Source organism: Myxine glutinosa, chromosome 3 (assembly GCF_964187855.1).
Source record: "Myxine glutinosa chromosome 3, kmMyxGlut1.1, whole genome shotgun sequence".
Taxonomy (NCBI): Eukaryota; Metazoa; Chordata; class Myxini; order Myxiniformes; family Myxinidae; genus Myxine; species Myxine glutinosa.
In genome coordinates, this window is record NC_136263.1 from 2,165,975 (window position 1) to 2,188,570 (window position 22,596).

General features: G+C 48.4%; 2 protein-coding genes across 6 annotated transcripts in view; one reads left to right on the forward strand and one right to left on the reverse strand.

The window, feature by feature from the left end:
• The window catches only part of LOC137423825 (phosphatidylinositol 4-kinase type 2-alpha), a 63,969-nt gene extending 54,959 nt beyond the window's left edge, over positions 1-9,010 (forward strand). The window contains exons 7-11 of one of the 2 annotated variants that reach the window (XM_068111357.2): positions 5,337-5,404; positions 5,627-5,726; positions 5,812-5,945; positions 8,341-8,400; positions 8,490-9,010. In XM_068111357.2, coding sequence (XP_067967458.2) covers positions 5,337-5,404; positions 5,627-5,726; positions 5,812-5,945; positions 8,341-8,400; positions 8,490-8,672 — 545 coding nt within the window. In that variant the 3' untranslated portion in view covers positions 8,673-9,010. Of the gene's footprint in view, positions 1-5,336; positions 5,405-5,626; positions 5,727-5,811; positions 6,399-6,994; positions 7,901-8,340; positions 8,401-8,489 lie in introns of those variants that run through there. The other variant, XR_013622776.1, reaches the window with a different exon arrangement.
• A 1,372-nt stretch (positions 9,011-10,382) lies between these two features.
• Positions 10,383-22,596, reverse strand: part of ZRANB1 (zinc finger RANBP2-type containing 1) — a 102,291-nt gene continuing 90,077 nt past the window's right edge. For 2 of the 4 annotated variants that reach the window (XM_068111358.2, XM_068111359.2), the window contains exons 8-10: positions 15,464-15,593; positions 15,059-15,294; positions 10,383-13,461 (exon numbers count right to left, since the gene is read on the reverse strand). In XM_068111358.2, coding sequence (XP_067967459.1) covers positions 13,243-13,461; positions 15,059-15,294; positions 15,464-15,593 — 585 coding nt within the window. In that variant the 3' untranslated portion in view covers positions 10,383-13,242. Of the gene's footprint in view, positions 13,462-13,823; positions 15,295-15,463; positions 15,594-22,596 lie in introns of all 4 variants that reach the window. The other 2 variants (XR_010983791.2, XR_010983792.2) reach the window with 2 other exon arrangements.

Consider the following 22,596-nt stretch of genomic DNA (forward strand, 5'->3'; position numbering starts at 1 on the left):
CTCTCTCTCAACGATACTCCACACATCCACCGAACCATTCGCATTTCCACCCTTTCCAGCCTTCGTTCCTGTCTACGTTCATTACCCATGTCTCGCTCCCATAAATCATAACACTTCTCACACATGCAGCATACACCTTTCCCTTCAGCTTCAACGACACTCGCCTCCTCGTCAGCACGCCACTCAGTTCCCGAAACTTCTTCCATGCACATCTCTCTAGCAACCGTTGCCAAGTCTGATCCACCTTCTCCATTCAGCATGTCTCCTAGGTAACAAAATGTTTTCACACCTTCCAGCTTCACGCCGTCTCCAAGATCCAACTCAACATTTCCTCCCTCTGTGCACACCTTACACTTGAATGTAGCTGCCACACTGGTTAATGACCCTCTCAAACCACTACATTTTTGATGAACCCACTCAGCGCACATTGTACATTGAATTGAGTTCACTCCGACACCCTTCCTGCACAAAGCACATGGCCATTTCCCAGTTCTTTCCACCTCACCACCTGCTTTACCACTTGCCATCACCTTTGTTTTTTCCGATATTCACCTTCAGACCTTTCGTCTCCATACATTCCTTCCACTTGTTCATCTTCTCCTTCAGTCCATCCATACTTTCTGCAATCAACACCAGATCATCTGCATACACCAACTCCCACGGTAAACCCTCCTTTACATTCCGAGCCAGCACCTCCATCACAGCTACAAATAGTAGTGGACTTAGTACCGACCCTTGATGCACTCCCACCTTCACCTCAAACTCCCCACTGTTCCCGTCCTTCGTCCTTACAGCTGTGCGCGCTCTTTTGTACATTGCCATCACTACTCTGATCAACCATTCCTCCACTCCTAACTTCCTCAATGCCCATGTCACTACTTCATGTGGAACCCTATCGAATGTTTTCTCCAGATCAACAAACCCAAGAAACAACTTCTTCCTCTTCTCCATGTACTTCTCTTGCAACTGCCTCACAATAAAAAGCGCGTCTGTCGTTCCTCTTCCTGGCATAAATCCAAACTGCATTTTGTCAATCTTCACTTTCTTCCTTATCCTCCTCTCCAACACCCTTTCCAATACCTTCATTCCATGCTCCAATAACTTTATCGCTCGATACGAGCCACAGTCCAGAGGGTCACCTTTCCCCTTGTATAGAGGGACGAGGGTACTCGGTTCCCAATCCACTGGAATGTGGCCTTCTTTCACCACCAGATTGCAGGCTCTGTCATTCTCTTCACACCCCAATTTCGCGCTGCCTTCAACATATCTCCCACAACACCCGTTGGCCCTCCCGCTTTTCTACTCTTCATTGCTTTAATCGCTTCCTCAACTTCCTTCTCGGTTATCTTCTCTGCCGGTCCTAAAACTGGGTTACTCTCTGTTGCCATCCCATTCATTCTCTGCATTCAACAGTATTTCCATATATCTCTTCCATCTTCCTTTAATTCCATCTGGGTCCACAACGATTTGTCCCACTTCATCCTTCAAGCAACTCACCCCCATCACATCACACCTCTCTTTCGCTATCTGCTTTGCAATCCTGAATACCGCTTTCTGACCCTCTTCCAAATCAAAGCGTTCTCCGAACATTTTCCTACATGCCTCCTGCGCCTTTGCTACCTCTTTCTTTGCAGCCTTCTTGGCTGCCTTATAACTTTCATGCTCTTCCTTTTCTGCCCCCGTACCCTTCACCTTCTGCCACTCCTTGAACTTCTTCCTCTTCTCGTCGATGTTCTTTCCAACTTCATCATCCCACCACCATGTTTCCGAGTGCCTCGGTGGTCCTTTTGTCCATCCACATATCTCACCAACGGCTCCCAACAGACTAGCTTTCATTGACATCCAACCACTTTCAAGCTCAACCACATCATCCGCTACCATACTCAGCCTCTCTTTTAATGCCTCCCAGATATATCATTTTAATGCCACTCCCAGGCGAACCTAACAGATATATCGTTATGCATCCGGGGAGAGCAAAATTCGAAAGTCTCAATCCAGGAGCATTATTCGTCGCATTATCTGCTGCAAAATATGCTGGTGACGGTGACGCCATTCCGGACTTCCCTTGGAATCCTAACTACTTGTTGAACGACGACCGTATGTGCATGGTTGTTAATACTGCAACAACGTGGGCGAGAGATGATGAACTGAAACGTATCGAGTCACTCGCTTACTGCACAGCGAAAAAGTACGTGCACTCGAACAACGTGTTTTTCGACTCGATTCTGCAACACGCCATGTCACTCGGTCAAAGCCAAAACGAGGAACAATGTTTCGCCTCCGTTCTTCATCGCCACACCGACCTATCAGATGTGGCATGAAGGACGACGTTTATGCTTAACCACGACATAAATGTACCCAAGTCGTGGGTACCCAAGCTAATTCGTCAGAAAGTGCCATGTGACTCCTGCTCATTCACCAGGTTACAATCTGCACTGTTTCAATATTACCAGTTTAAGTCTACACTTTAAATGTACACTGCTAAATTTCTTTAACGTGTATAAAGACCTTTGAGTGCTCGCACCAGCACATATGTGTTGTTGAGGATGTTCAAGAGTACTTACAGGTCACTATCAGCGTCAATCACCTTCTTTTCGCGATAAAAACGCGATTGTCTCACGAAACGTAATTGGAAAGTAGCCTAAACCACTCTGGGGCATTTTGGAAATTTTTCTCTTCTTTAGTGGGAGACCTAAAAAATCGAATTGGGCTTCAATCCCATGCTCCCGTGCTCAGTAGGTTTGTCTGATTTATGATGTTGTCCTGCACCTACCGGTATCAATCCCATGCTCCCATGCTCAGTAGCTTTGTCTGATTTATGATGTTGTCCTGCACCTACCGGTATCAATCCCATGCTCCTGTGCTCAGTAGGTTTGTCTGATTTATGATGTTGTCCTGCACCTACCGGTATCAATCCCATGCTCCCGTGCTCAGTAGGTTTGTCTGATTTATGATGTTGTCCTGCACCTACCAGTATCAATCCCATGCTCCTGTGCTCAGTAGGTTTGTCTGATTTATGATGTTGTCCTGCACCTACCGGTATCAATCCCATGCTCCCGTGCTCAGTAGGTTTGTCTGATTTATGATGTTGTCCTGCACCTACCGGTATCAATCCCATGCTGCCATGCTCAGGAGGTTTGTCTGATTTATGATGTTGTCCTGCACCTACCGGTATCAATCCCATGCGCCCATGCTCAATAGGTTTGTCTGATTTATGATGTTGTCCTGCACCTACCGGTATCAATCCCATGCTCCCGTGCTCAGTAGGTTTGTCTGATTTAAGATGTCCTGCACCTACCGGTATAAGCGATTTACATAAAGAAAGAAAGCTCGGTTTGATTAACGACAGTCACACATTGCCGTTGAAACGGCGCTATCGTCTGATCTGTCGGCACTGATCTTACTGCAAGCTCGCTTCTTCTGGTGGAGGAAGCCGCAGTGCCCGGAGAGAACCAGCCCTGACAGCGACTGAAGTTAGAAGACTACACACATACTGTGAAAACGTATGTTAAGCCCAGTTAAAATTTCTTAAAATAGGCCTTAAGCTAGCACATCGTATAGTTACTTCCTCAAGCTTCTTGTGACATTTATTGTATGTAGGTATTGGGGAGGACTGTCTGCTCTTCTCTTTTACCAAGTCTTACCAGGTACGGTACCTACTACACCTACCTACTACCAACTACCTAACCTACTGATGCCATAGTGATGGGTAAAATAGTGGCAAGAGGCTTTGGCTTCGCCGGCTCATTGCGGCTTTGCAGTCGGGTACTAGTACTGATATCGGAATCCTCGGCAAGCTTTGCCCATGTTGAGTTCCTGACGGCATCAAAGAGATTTCTTGGGACTGCGGGCGACCGAGCCGGAAATGATGGCGATATTCTTGGGTGACCTTGTTGATTTTGGTCGTTTAGTGGTCTCCTCTGTTTGGTGAATTGATTTCGAGATTGTTCCATGCTGTGTCCATCTTTTCACAAACATTTGAATTTAAGACTTCCTGGGTACTTTCCTTGCTGCTTGTGCGTAGAACAGGTGCCTCGTCTGAGAACAAAACAAAGGTGTTTGCAGATGGTTTTCTACAGAAAATGACCATCGGGCATCCATGATATGGCTTGTGAATATCGGATTCAGCAAACTTGGCAGATACACCTGAACTCTGTTCAGAACTCCTGAAAAATGAAAAAGATTGAATGAAAGAACCACCTTTAGAGGCCATTTTCCCCGCAGAGCAGGGGTTGGTCCCCTTTTTTGAAGTAATGTTTTACGGCCGGATGCCCTTCCTGCCACCAACCCTGTTAGTCGCCTCTTGCGACACACTGGGAATTACCAGTGAACTGGTACTCAATTTGCCGACCTTTGAAGGATGACAGGCTGAGTCAACCCCCCTGGCGTTAATTCAGCGATCGACCGGGATTCGAACCCAGGATCCTAGGATCCCAAGCTGGCACCCTAACCGGATCCCAGGATCCCAAGCCAGCACCCTAACAGGATCCCAAGCTGACACCCTAACGGGATCCCAGGATCCCAAGCCAGCACCCTAACAGGATCCCAAGCCGACACCCTAACGGGATCCCAGGATCCCAAGCCGGCACCCTAACGGGATCCCAGGATCCCAAGCCGGCACCCTAACGGGATCCCAGGATCCCAAGCCGGCACCCTAACGGGATCCCAGGATCCCAAGCCGGCACCCTAACGGGATCCCAGGATCCCAAGCCGGCACCCTAACGGGATCCCAGGATCCCAAGCCGGCACCCTAACGGGATCCCAGGATCCCAAGCCGGCACCCTAACGGGATCCCAGGATCCCAAGCCGGCACCCTAACGGGATCCCAGGATCCCAAGCCGGCACCCTAACGGGATCCCAAGATCCCAAACCGCTAAGCCAACACCAGGCTCCAAAAAGATTGAATGAAAACCCAAGGTTATTAAACTTTACCCAAGGCCCACTTTTTTGGGGTCGCCCTGTAATTTCTAAATGCTCCCCATTTCTCCTTGTAACGTTTCATGAAATTTCTCCCTGAACACATGTAGTCGTCACACCTACTGCTTTGCACCGACTGCTCACCTGGAATGACGAGGCAGTGACGGCAGACCTGGCTGTGCGACGTCTTTCACTTCCTTTGACATCAATCGGCACAATAGCAATGGCGGTTTATTAAATAAACCATCACATAGACCGTGTATTTGTTGGTCTACACTAGTGTGACACTACCCTAACCGCTAACACCTGTTTACACCTGGACGTAAATGGCTGCCTTGAGCATGTACCGTATCAGGTGCATGGCATTTGAAGCGTCATGTGATTTGCTTTGAACGTTTCCCTCCATTTTGTCCCCTCAGATCGAACGAATGACAATTGGCTTCTGTCGTACAATTCGACAACACAAGGCAAAGGTGATAAAAACGAGGTGAGGGGCAGCACCTGTTTGATGTCACGTCTTCAGAATGAATGTTGTACACACTCCAATCAATTCCATGTTTAACTCTTTCCTACTTTGCTTTTTACCTTTTAATAAACCTCTTCCTCCCCCTCTTCCTCGTGCTTTTCCAATGGCATTCTTCCCTCTGAAAAATGTGGAAACATTTAATCTGTTGCAATCCCTTCCATTTTCCGTATGTATCCAAATCAGGTCGTTTCAGATGGGAGCGAAGCGAAGGTCGGTGTACAGGTGGCCGCAATAGACAACGGGCTCGCATTCCCCTTCAAACACCCGGATTCCTGGAGAGCATGTACGGTAATTGTGACGTCATGGGGAGGTGAAGAGGGGGCAGCCCCGAAAGCATCAGAAGCTGAACTCAGTTGCTTACCCTACAGATCCATTTCATTGGACGTGGCTACCTCTGGCACAGGTACCTTTTTCCCCGGAGACGTGCGAGATGCTGCGTCCCACTCTCTCGGACCCAAGTTTTGTACATGAACTCGAGGAGGACCTGCTCAGACTATTCAAGGTGTGTTTGTTAGATTGCGAGCTTTCTTGTGGGGCCTGCTTGTTTTGTACATGAACTCGAGGAGGACTTGTTCAGACTATTCAAGGTGTGTTTGTTGGATTGCGAGCTCTCTAATGGGGCCTGCTTGTTTTGTACATGAACTCGAGGAGGACTTGTTCAGACTATTCAAGGTGTGTTTGTTGGATTGTGAGCTCTCTAGTGGGGCCTGCTTGTTTTGTACATGAACTCGAGGAGGACCTGCTCAAACTATTCAAGGTGTGTTTGTTGGATTGCGAGCTCTCTAATGGGGCCTGCTTGTTTTGTACATGAACTCGAGGAGGACTTGTTCAGACTATTCAAGGTGTGTTTGTTGGATTGCGAGCTCTCTAGTGGGGCCTGCTTGTTTTGTACATGAACTCGAGGAGGACTTGTTCAGACTATTCAAGGTGTGTTTGTTGGATTGCGAGCTCTCTAGTGGGGCCTGCTTGTTTTGTACATGAACTCGAGGAGGACCTGCTCAAACTATTCAAGGTGTGTTTGTTGGATTGCGAGCTCTCTAATGGGGCCTGCTTGTTTTGTACATGAACTCGAGGAGGACTTGTTCAGACTATTCAAGGTGTGTTTGTTGGATTGCGAGCTCTCTAATGGGGACTGCTTGTTTTGTACATGAACTCGAGGAGGACTTGTTCAGACTATTCAAGGTGTGTTTGTTGGATTGTGAGCTCTCTAGTGGGGCCTGCTTGTTTTGTACATGAACTCGAGGAGGACCTGCTCAAACTATTCAAGGTGTGTTTGTTGGATTGCGAGCTTTCTAGTGGGGCCTGCTTGTTTTGTACATGAACTTGAGGAGGACCTGCTCAAACTATTCAAGGTGTGTTTGTTGGATTGCGAGCTTTCTTGTGGGGCCTGCTTGTTTTGTACATGAACTCGAGGAGGACCTGCTCAAACTATTCAAGGTGTGTTTGTTGGATTGCGAGCTTTCTAGTGGGGCCTGCTTGTTTTGTACATGAACTCGAGGAGGACTTGTTCAGACTATTCAAGGTGTGTTTGTTGGATTGTGAGCTTTCTAGTGGGGCCTGCTTGTTTTGTACATGAACTCGAGGAGGACTTGTTCAGACTATTCAAGGTGTGTTTGTTGGATTGTGAGCTCTCTAATGGGGACTGCTTGTTTTGTACATGAACTCGAGGAGGACTTGTTCAGACTATTCAAGGTGTGTTTGTTGGATTGTGAGCTTTCTAGTGGGGCCTGCTTGTTTTGTACATGAACTCGAGGAGGACTTGTTCAGACTATTCAAGGTGTGTTTGTTGGATTGCGAGCTTTCTAGTGGGGCCTGCTTGTTTTGTACATGAACTCGAGGAGGACCTGTTCAGACTATTCAAGGTGTGTTTGTTGGATTGTGAGCTTTCTAGTGGGGCCTGCTTGTTTTGTACATGAACTCGAGGAGGACTTGTTCAGACTATTCAAGGTGTGTTTGTTGGATTGTGAGCTTTCTAGTGGGGCCTGCTTGTTTTGTACATGAACTCGAGGAGGACTTGTTCAGACTATTCAAGGTGTGTTTGTTGGATTGTGAGCTCTCTAATGGGGACTGCTTGTTTTGTACATGAACTCGAGGAGGACTTGTTCAGACTATTCAAGGTGTGTTTGTTGGATTGTGAGCTTTCTAGTGGGGCCTGCTTGTTTTGTACATGAACTCGAGGAGGACTTGTTCAGACTATTCAAGGTGTGTTTGTTGGATTGCGAGCTTTCTAGTGGGGCCTGCTTGTTTTGTACATGAACTCGAGGAGGACCTGCTCAAACTATTCAAGGTGTGTTTGTTGGATTGCGAGCTTTCTAATGGGGTCTGCTTGTTTTGTACATGAACTCGAGGAGGACCTGCTCAAACTATTCAAGGTGTGTTTGTTGGATTGCGAGCTCTCTAATGGGGACTGCTTGTTTTGTACATGAACTCGAGGAGGACTTGTTCAGACTATTCAAGGTGTGTTTGTTGGATTGCGAGCTTTCTAGTGGGGCCTGCTTGTTTTGTACATGAACGTGAGGAGGACCTACTCGGACTACTCAAGGTGTGTTTGCTGGATTGCGAGCTTTCTAATGGGGCCTGCTTGTTTTGTACATGAACTCGAGGAGGACCTGCTCAAACTATTCAAGGTGTGTTTGTTGGATTGCGAGCTTTCTAATGGGGCCTGCTTGTATTGTAGATCCACGTATTTGATGTCGAGTGAACGTCACGATGTGGATGCAGTAACTTTCTCGTGTGAAAGTTGATTGATTTATCCAAGTGGAGGGCTACTTAATTCCTAAATGGTGATAGTTACTTTCTGGCCTTCAAAATATACCAATGGAAGGCTCTTCTTAAGGTAATGAACATGTGATGGTCATTTTACTTCACAAACAAGTCATGGTGAAAACCCCTCGTAGGAGGACAAGGGTTTTGACCGAGCTACGTACGAGAATCAGATGTCGGTCATCAGAGGGCAGGTATGTTTGTCTCCTTTGTCGTTCAAGTCGGAAACCAAAGTGTAACCACCGGCACACTAATGGAAACCTTTTCCTCCATATACCTTCAGTTGCTGAACCTGGAGAAGGCGCTTCACCAGGGTCTCTCCCCATTTCAGCTCGTACAACTACCTGCAGTACGGATGGAGCGGCATCCCGCCATAGAAACTTCCCATCTGCCTAGCTTCAGCCCCTTCCAGGAGGTCTACACACAGAACTTCCGCAGGCAAAAGCCCTTCTTCTCGTGGTGGTGAACGTGATGGAGCGAATCGAGTCTTGGTCTCCAAGTGCTGGCAAAGGTTTTCCATGCAAGTCGTGCGAGGACAAGATGGCGGAGACGTGCTCGCTGTTTCGGGCCGTACGGACCATCTTGTCATCGTGAGCTCTCCTCGGTATGAACATGCGTTTAGGACTGGTATAAGGTATTGCATTTGATTGGTCAACAAAGGGAGTAATGTTGGTGTTTGAAGCAGTGGATTTGATCCACTTGCATTCCTGTATTTTCAGGGATAGCATTGTGTTTGTACATATAGGAATTGTTTTCTGGAAAACAAAGCTATGCTCGAGACAGATTAAAATGATGTGAAATCCATTCGTTCAAAGCCTCAACAATTCCATGACAAAAGTAAAGTAAACCAGAGGAAGTTTTCTTTCGTCTACTCACAATTTATCAAATAGTTTTGTCGCGTTATCAGCCGAAGCAGGTGGTGACGGGATTGAATTTCCATTTGTCTTTGCTGAACAGAAGTTGGTCGATCTTGCTTTAAAAAACAATTGCAGCAACGGATACCATCCTTTGGATTTGGAAGGTGTATTCAGCCATCTACTACCTGTTATCACTTTGGGGTATAATACCTTGAGGTACTTGACTCTTCCTACCCTGTCGAGGTTTAAGTAATCAATCGCACCTATCATGTCCATCGGTAATTAAAATGGCACCTGGCATGGCCACCGGCAATCAATCCCACCTGACATGCCCATCAGTAATCAAAATCTCACCTGATATGCCCATCGGTAATGAATCTCACCTGGCATGCCCATCGGTAATGAATCTCACCTGGCATGCCCATCAGTAATCAATCTCACCTGGCATGCCCATCGCTAATCAAAATCTCACCTGACATGCCCATCGGTAATCAATCTCACCTGACATGCCCATCGGTAATCAAAATCTCACCTGACATGCCCATCAGTAATCAAAATCTCACCTGGCATGCCCATCGGTAATCAAAATCTCACCTGACATGCCCATCGGTAATCAATCTCACCTGACATGCCCATCGGTAATCAAAATCTCACCTGACATGCCCATCAGTAATCAAAATCTCACCTGGCATGCCCATCGGTAATCAAAATCTCACCTGACATGCCCATCAGTAATCAATCTCACCTGACATGCCCATCAGTAATCAAAATCTCACCTGGCATGCCCATCGGTAATCAAAATCTCACCTGACATGCCCATCGGTAATCAATCTCACCTGACATGCCCATCAGTAATCAATCTCACCTGACATACCCATCAGTAATCAATCTCACCTGGCATGCCCATCGGTAATCAAAATCTCACCTGACATGCCCATCAGTAATCAATCTCACCTGACATGCCCATCAGTAATCAAAATCTCACCTGGCATGCCCATCGGTAATCAAAATGTCACCTGACATGCCCATCGGTAATCAATCTCACCTGACATGCCCATCAGTAATCAATCTCACCTGACATGCCCATCAGTAATCAATCTCACCTGGCATGCCCATCGGTAATCAAAATCTCACCTGACATGCCCATCAGTAATCAATCTCACCTGACATGCCCATCAGTAATCAATCTCACCTGGCATGCCCATCGGTAATCAAAATCTCACCTGACATGCCCATCAGTAATCAATCTCACCTGACATGCCCATCAGTAATCAATCTCACCTGATATGCCCATCGGTAATCAAAATCCACAGGCTTGGTCAACTTTCCCACACTTTATTTTTCCTTGCCTCTAATATACAGTGATTGTATTTTGCAAGACAGGAGAATTCATTTCGGAAGGAAGAGGGGAGGAAGAGTTATCCACAATCACTTTTCCCTTGCATTATTGGCACACAAACAAAATGGCTGCCCATTGGACCCCCAAAAAGGCAATGGAGATGTTAGTGGAGAAATCGCCAAGGACGTGGGAAAGTGGTTACACAATGGATGCGGATTGATCACGTCTAATAAATGGTCGTGCGGCTCTTTCCCTCCCCACCAACGAAGGTTGATTGTCAGGATTCAAGGTGAATAAACATGGTACAAATCAAAATATCACTATGCCGAAAAGCATTGTGGGTCTGCTGCATCGACCGATTCAAGCTGTATCCAGAATTCAATTTAGACATGGAGCTGGGCCACTTGCGCCAACATAGACAAAACCAAAGCTCAGACCTCAAGGGGCAGCAAGACAGCAATGATTTACAAAGACAGGTAACCAAAAACAAACATGATTACACCTTTTAGTGGCCTTTTAATTTAACATCAAACAAAGGGATGGTTTATTTAACACATCAAGCAATGTCAGAGGTGGGAAGAGTCCCCATCTGAGATGGTGATGAAGAAATGGACGGGACCTGTAAAGGGATATCCAACGTCATGGACAAGGGAAAGTCTGGACTTGCTCCAGCTCTGAACATCAAATGCACATGCAGGTGAGGCGGCAACAGCAAGAAACCTTTCCACGACAAACTTGTAGAGGGACCAGGGCCGGGGAGCACGGAGGAGGAAAAGCAAACGTGGAACAAGGTTCCAACCAAATGGCTTTTCTCTGGACAAAGTACAATTACATTGTTTTTTCAACTGGTCAGGTTATGAAAATCCAACGGTAAACTAATAAACTAATATAAGGTGCACAAAGAATAAAGTGGTAACTTATTGCAGATACATGCTCGGGTGCAGCCTTCATATTTTAGATCATTTATTATCTATATCTGAATTCTCCCACCATCTTTAATCTTCATCTCTTCCGCAATTCATCTTTGGTTCACTCCCCGACACTCTTAATCCATCTCACTCGTGCGGTTTCCACACGGACCGACGGGTCGTACCGGGCGGTTTCCACACGGACCGACGGGTCGTACCGGGCGGTTTCCACACGGACCGACGGGTCGTACCGGGCGATTTCCACACGGACCGACGGGTCGTACCGGGCGGTTTCCACACGGACCGACGGGTCGTACCGGGCGGTTTCCACACGGACCGACGGGTCGTACCGGGCGGTTTTCCACACGGACCGACGGGTCGTACCGGGCGGTTTTCCACACGGACTGACGGGTCGTACCGGGCGATTTCCACACGGACCGACGGGTCGTACCGGGCGGTTTCCACACGGACCTACGGGTCGTACCGGGCGGTTTCCACACGGACCTACGGGTCGTACCGGGCGGTTTCCACACGGACCGACGGGTCGTACCGGGCGGTTTTCGACACGGACCGACGGGTCGTACCGGGCGGTTTTCCACACGGACCGACGGGTCGTACCGGGCGGTTTTCCACACGGACCGACGGGTCGTAACGGGCGGTTTCCACACGGACCGACGGGTCGTAACGGGCGGTTTCCACACGGACCGACGGGTCGTACCGGGCGGTTTTCGACACGGACCGACGGGTCGTACCGGGCGGTTTTCCACACGGACCGACGGGTCGTACCGGGCGGTTTCCACACGGACCGACGGGTCGTACCGGGCGGTTTCCACACGGACCGACGGGTCGTACCGGGTGGTTTCCACACGGACCGACGGGTCGTACCGGGCGGTTTTCCACACGGACCGACGGGTCGTACCGGGCGGTTTCCACACGGACCGACGGGTCGTACCGGGCGATTTCCACACGGACCGACGGGTCGTAACGGGCGGTTTCCACACGGACCGACGGGTCGTAACGGGCGGTTTCCACACGGACCGACGGGTCGTACCGGGCGGTTTTCGACACGGACCGACGGGTCGTACCGGGCGGTTTTCCACACGGACCGACGGGTCGTACCGGGCGGTTTTCCACACGGACCGACGGGTCGTAACGGGCGGTTTCCACACGGACCGACGGGTCGTAATGGGCGGTTTCCTCGGATCACAATCGCTTGTCGTGGTGATATTAACTTTGGATCCAAAGAAAAACAATCAGCACGAAAAGCAGAAAGCACAACTTCAATCCACCACCTCAATCCACATCCATCGAGTGGACAAATCTTTGACCTTTTTCCTCTTACAAACAACACCTGACAGATTAAAAGTAAAAGGTGGAACTAACCAAGCGAGCCAATGATCAAGTCCAAATTCTTCACTCTCCCACCATTCCGTTTGCAAAACACTAATAACAGCAGCAGCTGTGGAACAAGCGGCCAAATGACATCGAAAGACAAATTAATTTTAATAAATAAACATGCTACACAAACTCGGGGGAAGGTGGGACATCCGGAGCTCACCTGCCTACTGAATGAAACGGATTCTCAGGTATGTACGTATTTCATGGATATATTGTGCAGCGGTTGCATTTTTAAATGGGGTTTTCAGGTTTCTTGGAAGCCATTCACAAAGCAGATGCTACCCAAACTTGGCAACAATTGGTGGACTGAAACACCAATGTATTTCTTTTGGCGTGACCCTCACGTCCCTTCGGAGAAATCGTTTCAATGGTGGTCGAGGTGAGAAGTGCTGAGAAAATACAAAAACAAAGCACCATCATAACATCTCTTCCCCGAGCCAATGAAGTTCACGCAATGACGAGAACTGCACAAGGACTCGAGACGGATGCTCGACCCGAACGGCTGGCACCGGCAAAGTTCAGATGCGGCGAAGGTCACTCGTCGTCGTCGTCGTCGTCTTCACCGTCTGAGAGAGCGGAAGGTGCGCGGTGCGCCATGCGTCGATAGGTGTCCAGCCAGCGATCCAGCATTTGTGCGATTAGTGGCTGGCGGTGCCGCGGCAGAATCTGACGAGCGACCAGGAGGCCACCTTCCGTGACGCAGCAATCCAGCCAATCCCGGAGCAGCCTCTCGTGTTGCTCTTCACTGCCGAGCTAGAAATGAGAATCGGTGATGAGAGAACGACAACGGCACTCTTCGACGACGTACACCGATATGCGTCCGCCAACATTATTACATTATACATACTTCTACCAAATTTGATTCAAATCCCATCTTTCCGCTGTTATCAAGAATCACAATTTGACCTGACTTGACCTCTCACCTTTGACCTTAATGCCAAAATCTAATCAGTTTATCTTTGCATTATAATGTATACTTATACCAAGTTTAGTCAAAATCCCATCACTGGTGCACAAGTTAGCTCAGTAACAGGATTTTTTTCTAACAGGATCTTTGACCTTTGACCTCTTGACCCCATAATGTTATCAGTTAACCTTTGCCTCATTATACATACCTGTAACAAGTTTGACTTCGTTCCCTTCAGCTGTTCTCAAGCTATTGTGGTAATGAAAACCTATTACAGACTCAATCCTTTGACCTCTTGACCCCAAAATCAAATCAGTTCATTTTTGCATCATCATACCTACTTGTACTAACTTTAGTCAAAATACCATCACTGGTTCACAAGTTACCACGTAACAGGATTTTTACCTTACAAGACCTCTGACTTCGGACGCCAAAATCGAATCGGTTCATCTCTACATCATTATACATACCTGTACCAAGTTTGCCTTGTATCCCTTCAGCCGTTATCAAGTTATCTCGAAAAGAAAACCCATCACAGATGGACAACCCAAAAACATAACGCTTCCGGCGATTGCGTCAGCGGAAGCATAAAAAGCAGCACAAGACATGAAATTCCCGACTACTTACAATTTTTTTTCATTAAATGTTTGATGCAGGTTGGTAGTTCAACATCGACATGGCAGACCTTGCAGATACCACGGACACAAAGCTAGTCTACGCCAATGACCTGGCCATCCTGTACGCTGACCAGTTCGAGCAACGGGGAAGACACTCGATCGAGACAAAGACCATGAGCGGCTATCACCATCATTGGAGCCTACAGCTCAACACCAAAAAGAGTGTGCACAACCTTCCACCTCAACAACCAGGAAGCAACAGGAGAATTCCACGTCAAATTGAATTGTGCTCCCTTACTCTCCCACAACTACAAATCCAGCTGGACAGAACCTTAATCTTGTACCACCACTCCCAGTCGGTAACTGGCAAAGTATCTGCAAGGATCAACCTAGTAAGCAGATTCTGTAGACATTACTGGGGCGCTTACGTTACCATTCTGCACGCATCTACACTTCCACTTATCTATGCCCCTGTAGAGTACTACATGTCGGCAAGGGGCCAAAGTGAACAGGTAAAGAAAGTTGACACTCACCTGAGCTACCTCCTCTAAGGATCATCACAGGCTGCCTTCACCCTACTCCATTGCATCACTTGCCAGTCCTAGTGGGCATCCCCCAGTCAAGAGAAGCTGCAATTTGCCAAGCTGCTCTAAAGGCTCCCCAAAACACTCACCATCCCCTACATACCAACATGAAGATAAATGGTGACGTACAAACACAATGTCTGCCGAGCCATAAACAATTCATCAAAGTAGGAAAGTCATCTCCCGGGTAACAATCAAACCCGCAAGAAAACGCACGATGACATTTTGAGAACAAGAAGGACCTCTCGCGTGGATAAAAAGTGGACAGGGAGAAGCTTCCTGTCGCTGTCGACCAGAGGCAGGAAAGCTGTCGGCCCTTCGTCCTCCTCATCGGTGATGGGATTGGCACCAGCTCCAAGACTGCCCAGCCCGTCGCTCTCAAGGGGCACCAGAGCGGAGAAATGTCCGCGTGTGTACCCCAATGCAATGGGGGACTTGCAGCAGAAGCCAGGTTCCCAGAGCAAGGGCAGATAAACACCTAGATACAGGACAAAGGGGAAAAAGAAGGTGAACCAAAGTTGTGCTGGGAAGAGCGGATGAAGATAAAATGAAAAATAACTGCTCCAGCAGATGAATACAGAGGATTTTTGAAATCATGCCACTTGGAGAAAACCGAGGTTTATTGGAAAGCATCCTTAGCAACAGACCCTGGAAGCGTGCGTATCCCAGAGTTTCTCCTCGAAAGCTCTTGTAGAACTTCACGCCGTACACAATAATGGGGCGGCGCAGAATGTGTGCCAGGACGAAGATGTGCGTGTGCTCCAAGCTCGCTCCAGGCTGTGGAGAAAAAGGAAATGAGGGTATGATCAGGAAAACAGAACGGTCTCAAAAAGATAGGCACAAAGTCACTGCTTTGACGACAACATGAATAGTTAATTTAATACAGGTGAGAACCAAGCATACCACAGGGGATTTGTAGAGAGGCAGGGATGGAAAGAAGGGGGAAATGGGCACGGTGAATGATAAGGGGCCATCTATAATCTTATGGATGGCAAATGGCAAAATATTTCGGTGGAAATATACCATTTGGCACAAGTCTGACACGTCCTCCGTCGGGCGAAGTCCTTCCTTGACACACCTGAGCTCCTCACCACATACAAGGCTTTCATCCGCAGCTCAATGGAATACTGCTCTCCCCTCTGGGCTGGTGCTCCTGCCTCACACCTAGCTCATCTTCACGCTGTTGAAACCAAAGCTTTTTTCTTTTTTTTGTATACTGAATCGAGGCTCGTGAAAGAGCTAACATTTATTTCACAAACAAATCAACCAGACAAACAAGATATACAAAAAGAGGGAGCGGAAGACAAGATGGGGAGAGAAGGGGAAGCACACAACCACAACATTTGAGAGCAGGGAGAAGTGTGGGAGGGAGAGGGCTTGGGGGCAGGAGGCGTGGGAAGGGGGGGGGGGAGAGGTATAAAACACAAGGGGACCGAAATTAGCGGGGGTAGAAAAGATCAAGGTTTTGGATGGGGGAGGATAAGAGATGGTGGTGAACAGCTGTTTTAAAGACCTGGAGGGTGGAGTGGGATTGAAGAGAGTGAGGGAGTTTGTTCCAGAAGCGGGAGAAAAGAGGAGTGAAGGTGAGCAGAAAGTCTTGATTTTGGCAGTTTAACCATAAGAGGGTTGCAGGCAGATCTTGTGCGACCTGTAGGAATATTTGGGGGACAGAGCCCAGAGAGAGCTGGGGGGGGCAAGGCCAGAGAGGAGTCGGTAGAAGACGGAAAGACCACCAACCTGCCTGCGGTGAGTGAGTGAAAGGCCCTCGGAGTTAGCTTCATCGCGGGAGATTCCAATGATTCTGAACGCTTTGGTTTCAACAGCGTGAAGACGAGCTAGGTGTGAGGCAGGAGCACCAGACCAGAGGGGAGAGCAGTATTCCATAGAGCTGCGGATGAAAGCCTTGTATGTGGTGAGGAGCTCAGGTGTGCCAAGGAAGGACTTCGCACGACGGAGGATGCCCAGTCGGCGACTGGCTTTGGAGGCCAGATTTGAAATGTGGTTTTCCCAGGAAAGATCATGGCAAATAGTGAGACCCAAAAGCTTGAGTGACAGAACTTCTCGGAGAGGATTATTCAGAAAGTGGATGGGAGGGTTTTCCAGTCGGTCTTTTCGGAGAGACATCGTAAGAGTGTGAGATTTATCAGGATTGAAAGACATGTTCCATTTGTTTGCCCAGTCTGTGATTTTGTCCAGGTCTGCAGAGAGTGAGGAGGCTGCAGACTGCTGATCTGAGGGATGAGGAATGGAGCGACAGAGAGTAGAGTCGTCAGCAAAGAGATAGAGAGGATTTTCAAGAGAGTCAGAGAGATCATTGATGAAGACCAGAAAAAGCACAGGGCCCAGAACACTACCTTGGGGAACTCCAGCCTGAACAGGAAGAGGAGATGAGAGAAACCCATTCAGGGCCACACGTTGACTACGACCAGAGAGGAAGTCCGCCAGCCATGCGTGGAGATTTCCATGGATACCAAAGGAGGAGAGTTTGGTGAGCAGAGCGGGGTGCCAGACCGTATCGAAGGCACGTGAAATGTCAAGGGAGACAGCTCTAATTTCCTGTTTGGCGTTGAGGACCTCCATCCATTGTTGAGAAAGCAGAAGCAGCATATCCAGAGTAGAGTGACCAGGTCTGAAACCAAATTGATGATCAGAGATCAAGCCATTGGAGAAGAGGAAAGATTTCATATCTGAAGCAATGATGGATTCCATGACTTTGCTGATAATTGGGAGAAGGCTGATTGGTCTGTAGTTGCTAGGATCTGTTTTTGCACCTTTTTGTGCAAAGCGGTGATGTTGGCTGATTTCCAAGCAGATGGCAGATGACCTTGAGCAAAAGAGAGGGTGAAGAGAACAGAAAGAGGGAGTGAAAGAGCGGAAGAACATGATTTTAGGACCTGTGGGCTGATGCCGTCAGGACCAGTTGCAGAATCAGAGTCGAGGGTTGACAGAAACTTTTCCACCTTGTCAGGAGGAAAGGACACAGAGTCCAGGAGCAGCTGGGTACGACTGGGTACGGTGGGTACAGAGAGGGATGGGTTTGGGACACAAGATTTAGAGGCAAACACAGAGTTGAGGCATTCAGCGTTTTCACGTGCGGAGTCAGCCGTTAAGCCGTTTGAGGTGAGGGAGGGGATGGAGGGGGAACAAACACCAGAAACAGATTTGACCAGACGCCACCAGGATTTGGAAGAGGGAGACAGATAAGAGAGTTCGGTCTTGAGAACGGTGAGATATTGTTTCCTGGCTCTCCTGAGGGTGGACACACACTTGTTTCGGGCTTTGTTAAAGGAAATGAGATTTCCTTCCTTTGGATTTGCTTTCCAGGAGACGAAAGCAAGTTGTTTCAGGGCAACAGCCTCACCACAAGATTCCGTGTACCATGGACGGGAGGAAGGGTATGACAACTGAAGACGAGATGGGATAAATCTGTGCATGAGAGAGAGCAATTTACTTTGAAAGAATTCCCAGGATGAGTTGATGTCAGAGGCGGTAGAGATGGGAGACCAGTCCAGATGATTGATGGCTGCTTGAAGACCATGCCAGTTGGCCTGAGTGAAATGCCAGACTCGTCGACGCTGAGGAGGCTCTCTGAGAATGGTCAGAGAGATGTCCACTTTTTCAAGCACATGATCAGATGAGCCGATTGGAGCAGAAGAAGAGCAGCAGACATTTTCAGGGAAGTTAGTCATAACCAAATCCAGAAGAGAAGATGCTCCGTTGACTGAGATCCAGGTCGGGAAATTGACAGATTGTGTCAGTCCCAGTGAGTCGCAGAAGTCCTTTGCTGAAGAGCCATGGCTGGTGAGAGAGGTACCCACACCCAGCCAACTGGCATGGTGACAATTGAAATCACCACATATGAGGAAGAGAGAGTTGGGATGGGTAGATAGAAGTTGGTCCATATTATCAGACAGCGAGATGTAGATGGAGTCATCACTGTTTGGTGGACGGTACAACACACATATGAACAAAAGGTGGGAGCGAAAGGGAAGCCGTAGCCAAAGGTATTCCTGGGGGTGAGGTGGAGAGAGGGCAGTGGAGGGCGAGTGAGGAAGACAGTTGTTTATAAAGATAGCAACCCCACCTCCAGGACGAGGCTCAGGTCTATCATACCGGAGGAGGGAGTAACCTGGGAGAGATACCAAGGCATCAGAGACATCATGAAGGAGGAAAGTTTCTGTTAAGCAGATCACATCTGGTTTGTCAGAAGCAACCTTAGTACAGCGGGTAAGCTAACCTATTGTGCATTTTTTTGATAAAAGCACCAATTTTGGCACAGAGGTAGACCAATATATTATGAACAAATTTGGATGTGGAGCCATCGCCCAACTGCCCCCTGGCGGCTGTGGCGGCCATTTTCCAAAATGGCCGCCAGCAGACACCCAAAAGACACACAGAAGTTAGATAAAGTTTGCTGCTGAAGGTTTTAGTGAATGTTTATTGAATGTTTTGAATCACGACATGCCAGATAGCTCTTAGTCACATTTTGGGAGATGCTGCTGATATTAATTAACATATTTAGGCTAATTGCAGATGAAATGGCGACAAGGAAACCCATGATCAGGCATCAAATGCTGACATTCCTTGTGTACATTTAATTATCATGTTAATTAACACATAATCTGCTAAATGCAATATGCAGATAAGTTCACTGTTTTACAGTACCTGTGTACTGTCTGGAACAGTTCAGAATCTTCATCTTAAGTTTGCGAGTTCAGTTCTGAGAGCACTCCCCGTCGCAAGCACACAGTGGTGTGCATTCCAGACTGGCCTTCTTGCACTTGCACCTCTTGATGCAGCCCCTCTGGCATTTGCAGGAGACAAGCTCCCGGCAGACCTTGGATGCCTCGGGGAGCGTTGTCCAGAGAGGTTCGTACATGTCGCTGGTCTTGATCCAACCCCAGTCGGTTGGTGATGGCAATGTTGGTGCAGGAACCAGGGCCTGACCCCAGACATGTCCGCCCTGGTATATTGCTCGTCGGACGTGCTGCTTCAGGGCTGCACTTGTCGGTGGGATCAGCTGGACATTGCTCTTCTTTGCAAACAGTTTGCGGCATGCCTTGTCTATCGGTTGCGGTGCTTGTTCTGTCGTAAAGCAGGATGACGAACCTCTCGATGGTGTGCATGGCATCTTCATCAATATGATCCGGTGCAGTGGAGAGGTCAGTGAGTGTCTGGGTCAGCTGAGGTAGAGCTGTCCACACTGCCCATGCTGTCCTCTTGCCATGTCCGGCGAAGCAGGAGACCGTGTCGCAGCCCGTCAAAGCATGAAACATCGGTAGTGCCTGTGCTTTCTCAGGGCCCAGAGCCCGCGCCATCTCATGGGCTGCCAAGAACCGGAAAGCCTTGCCCGTGCCGAAGGACACCCACACTTCGGCTTCTTCCTCCAGGGTGCGTGCCAGAGCCACTGCCAGGACAACAACATCAGTGTCAACTGTGCGGATGAGGATCTTCTTGTGGCCATTGTGAGCAGCATGGGCGGCATGCAACATCATGCGGCTGTCGGCTTCTTCGTGGTTCCAAGGAGCCAGGTCTGCAGTATCTAGGAGCGGTGGCTTGCTCAAGACATCATCTCCTTCAGTGATGACCAGCTCCTTGTCTGCAAGCTGGAATGAGTCGTGGAGGACGCCAGAGAGGAAGCTGAACAGCTCAGTCTTGTTCTCGTCGAATCTGAGGAAGCTGGCCCAGTTCCCGGGGATCGTTGCACCACCCACCACCCGTCTTCTCACCCCTTTTCCGCGCTTGGCTCTTGCTGTACCCTTCAACGAGTCTGTATTGTAGCGGTCCCATACCAGGTACAGTCATGTGGCTTGATGCATACTCGTTGAAGCTTTTTGCTGTAGCTGGCTTCAGCATCTGGATGATGACCGCTCCATCTAGCACAATGCAGCTGGTTGGTGGAACCTCAGACTTCGGCTGACTGAGGTCTACTAGACAAGCGAGAAGATCACTCTTGACACCCAGCCGGATGCTACCGCCAGCTGATAGTGCAGGGGGGCAGGCTTGGTTTTCATGTTGGAGGAATTCCTCTAGATTCCCATCCCGGTTCTGGCACCCGATATACAGACGAGAGAACAGGTCCACGTCATTCTTGAGGGATTTCATCTGCTGCTTGCCCTTTCCCGGAGGTTTTGAAGCAGGCTGACCGAAGATTTTCAGCTTGTTTCTGTGGATGGCATCTCATGGGTTTCGTTCTCTCCACCAGGCGTTCTCTGACGAAGTTGTCAAACTGCAGCTGACCCACTTCGTGTGCATGACGGAGGGCGTCTACAGCTCCAGGTGGCGCGATCTCCTAGGGATAAGTCTTCCTCGGCAGCCACATGGCGGCCATTTTGGAAAATGGCCGCCACGGCCGCCAGGGGGCAGTTGGGCGATGGCTCCACATCCAAATTTGTTCATAATATATTGGTCTACCTCTGTGCCAAAATTGTTGCTTTTATCAAAAAAATGCACAATAGGTTTGAATATCCTAGGTAAACCGCCTGGCTACCTGTATGGAGAGATCAGTCAAGTTTGAGCGAAGGCCCCGGATGTTTGAGGTCCATACCGTTAATGAAGAGGAAGGGGGAGCCTCGGGTACAGAACAGGGGGGGGAGGGATAGGGTAAGATGTGGAAGAGGAGGAAGAGGTAGGGAGAGCTGTTGAAGGTGTGTCAGAGATTTCAGAGATTTCAGAATAGCTTGGAGAAAGGGAAGAATGGGGCGGACAAAAGGTTTGATGGAGATTGGGTGAGGCACAGTGAGGTGTTATTTGAGGAGGGGGAAGAGCGAGGCAGAAGGTTGGGGGAGATGAAGGTGAAAGTTGGAAGGGGGAAGAAGCAGGGAGGATGCTTTGTGGAGGAGGGGTGAGAGGGGAGTCTAGGAGGGGAGGAGCGAGGGAGAGTCTCGGAGGGGAGGGGTGTGGGGGGAGTTTAGGAGGGAAGGGGGGATGGGGAAGATTTGGAGGGGAGGGGTGAGATTGGATTTTGAAAAGTGTACGATTCATGGGAAACGAACATTTTTTGCAAAATGAGTTTGAGACCTTCGAGTCAAAAATACGTTTGAGGATGCTGAAGGAGGGGTGTAGTTCTGGATAGTTGAGGGAATGTAGAAAGGAGGAACTGTAAGAGATGGTATTATATATATTTTTTGGAATGAATAGATTTGGTGAGCAAGACGAAAGCATCCTTTTGTAGGAGAAGAAGAAAAAGGTGTTATAATATATGAGAGAAAATAGTTGTTCAGGGGAGAGATTATACATTTCTAACCACGTGATCGTGAACAACGTGAACGAAGAACGAACGAACAAATAAACGAATAAGCCCTGAGAAGGAAGTATTTTTGGGTTTTTTTTTTTGAGAGATATTAAACAAGGAGGTATGGGGTGAACGACTGGGACGAAATAGACAACGAAAATAATTGCAGCGCATTCGACGAATCGCTGAGAGAAAAACAAAACCACAAGGTCGAAGACGGTACGGTAACCTAAGCCTACGAGTACTAGGCCTCAGAATACTCGATACGCATTCACCGACGATTGTGTATACATGTACGAAAAATTAGCACCGAAAATTTTCCAAAAGATACGCTATAGGTACATACACCGAAAGATAGATACAGTCTCGACAAAAACACAATTGTGAAAGATCACTTAGCTTCGAAAAGACGTGACCTCGCCGTGATCTCGCGAAATCGTCTCAAATCGATTTCAGAATCATTGGAATCTCCCGCGATAAGCCGATTCTGAGGGCCTCTCACTCACTCACCGCAGGCAGGTAGGTGGTCTTTCTGTCTTTTTCCAA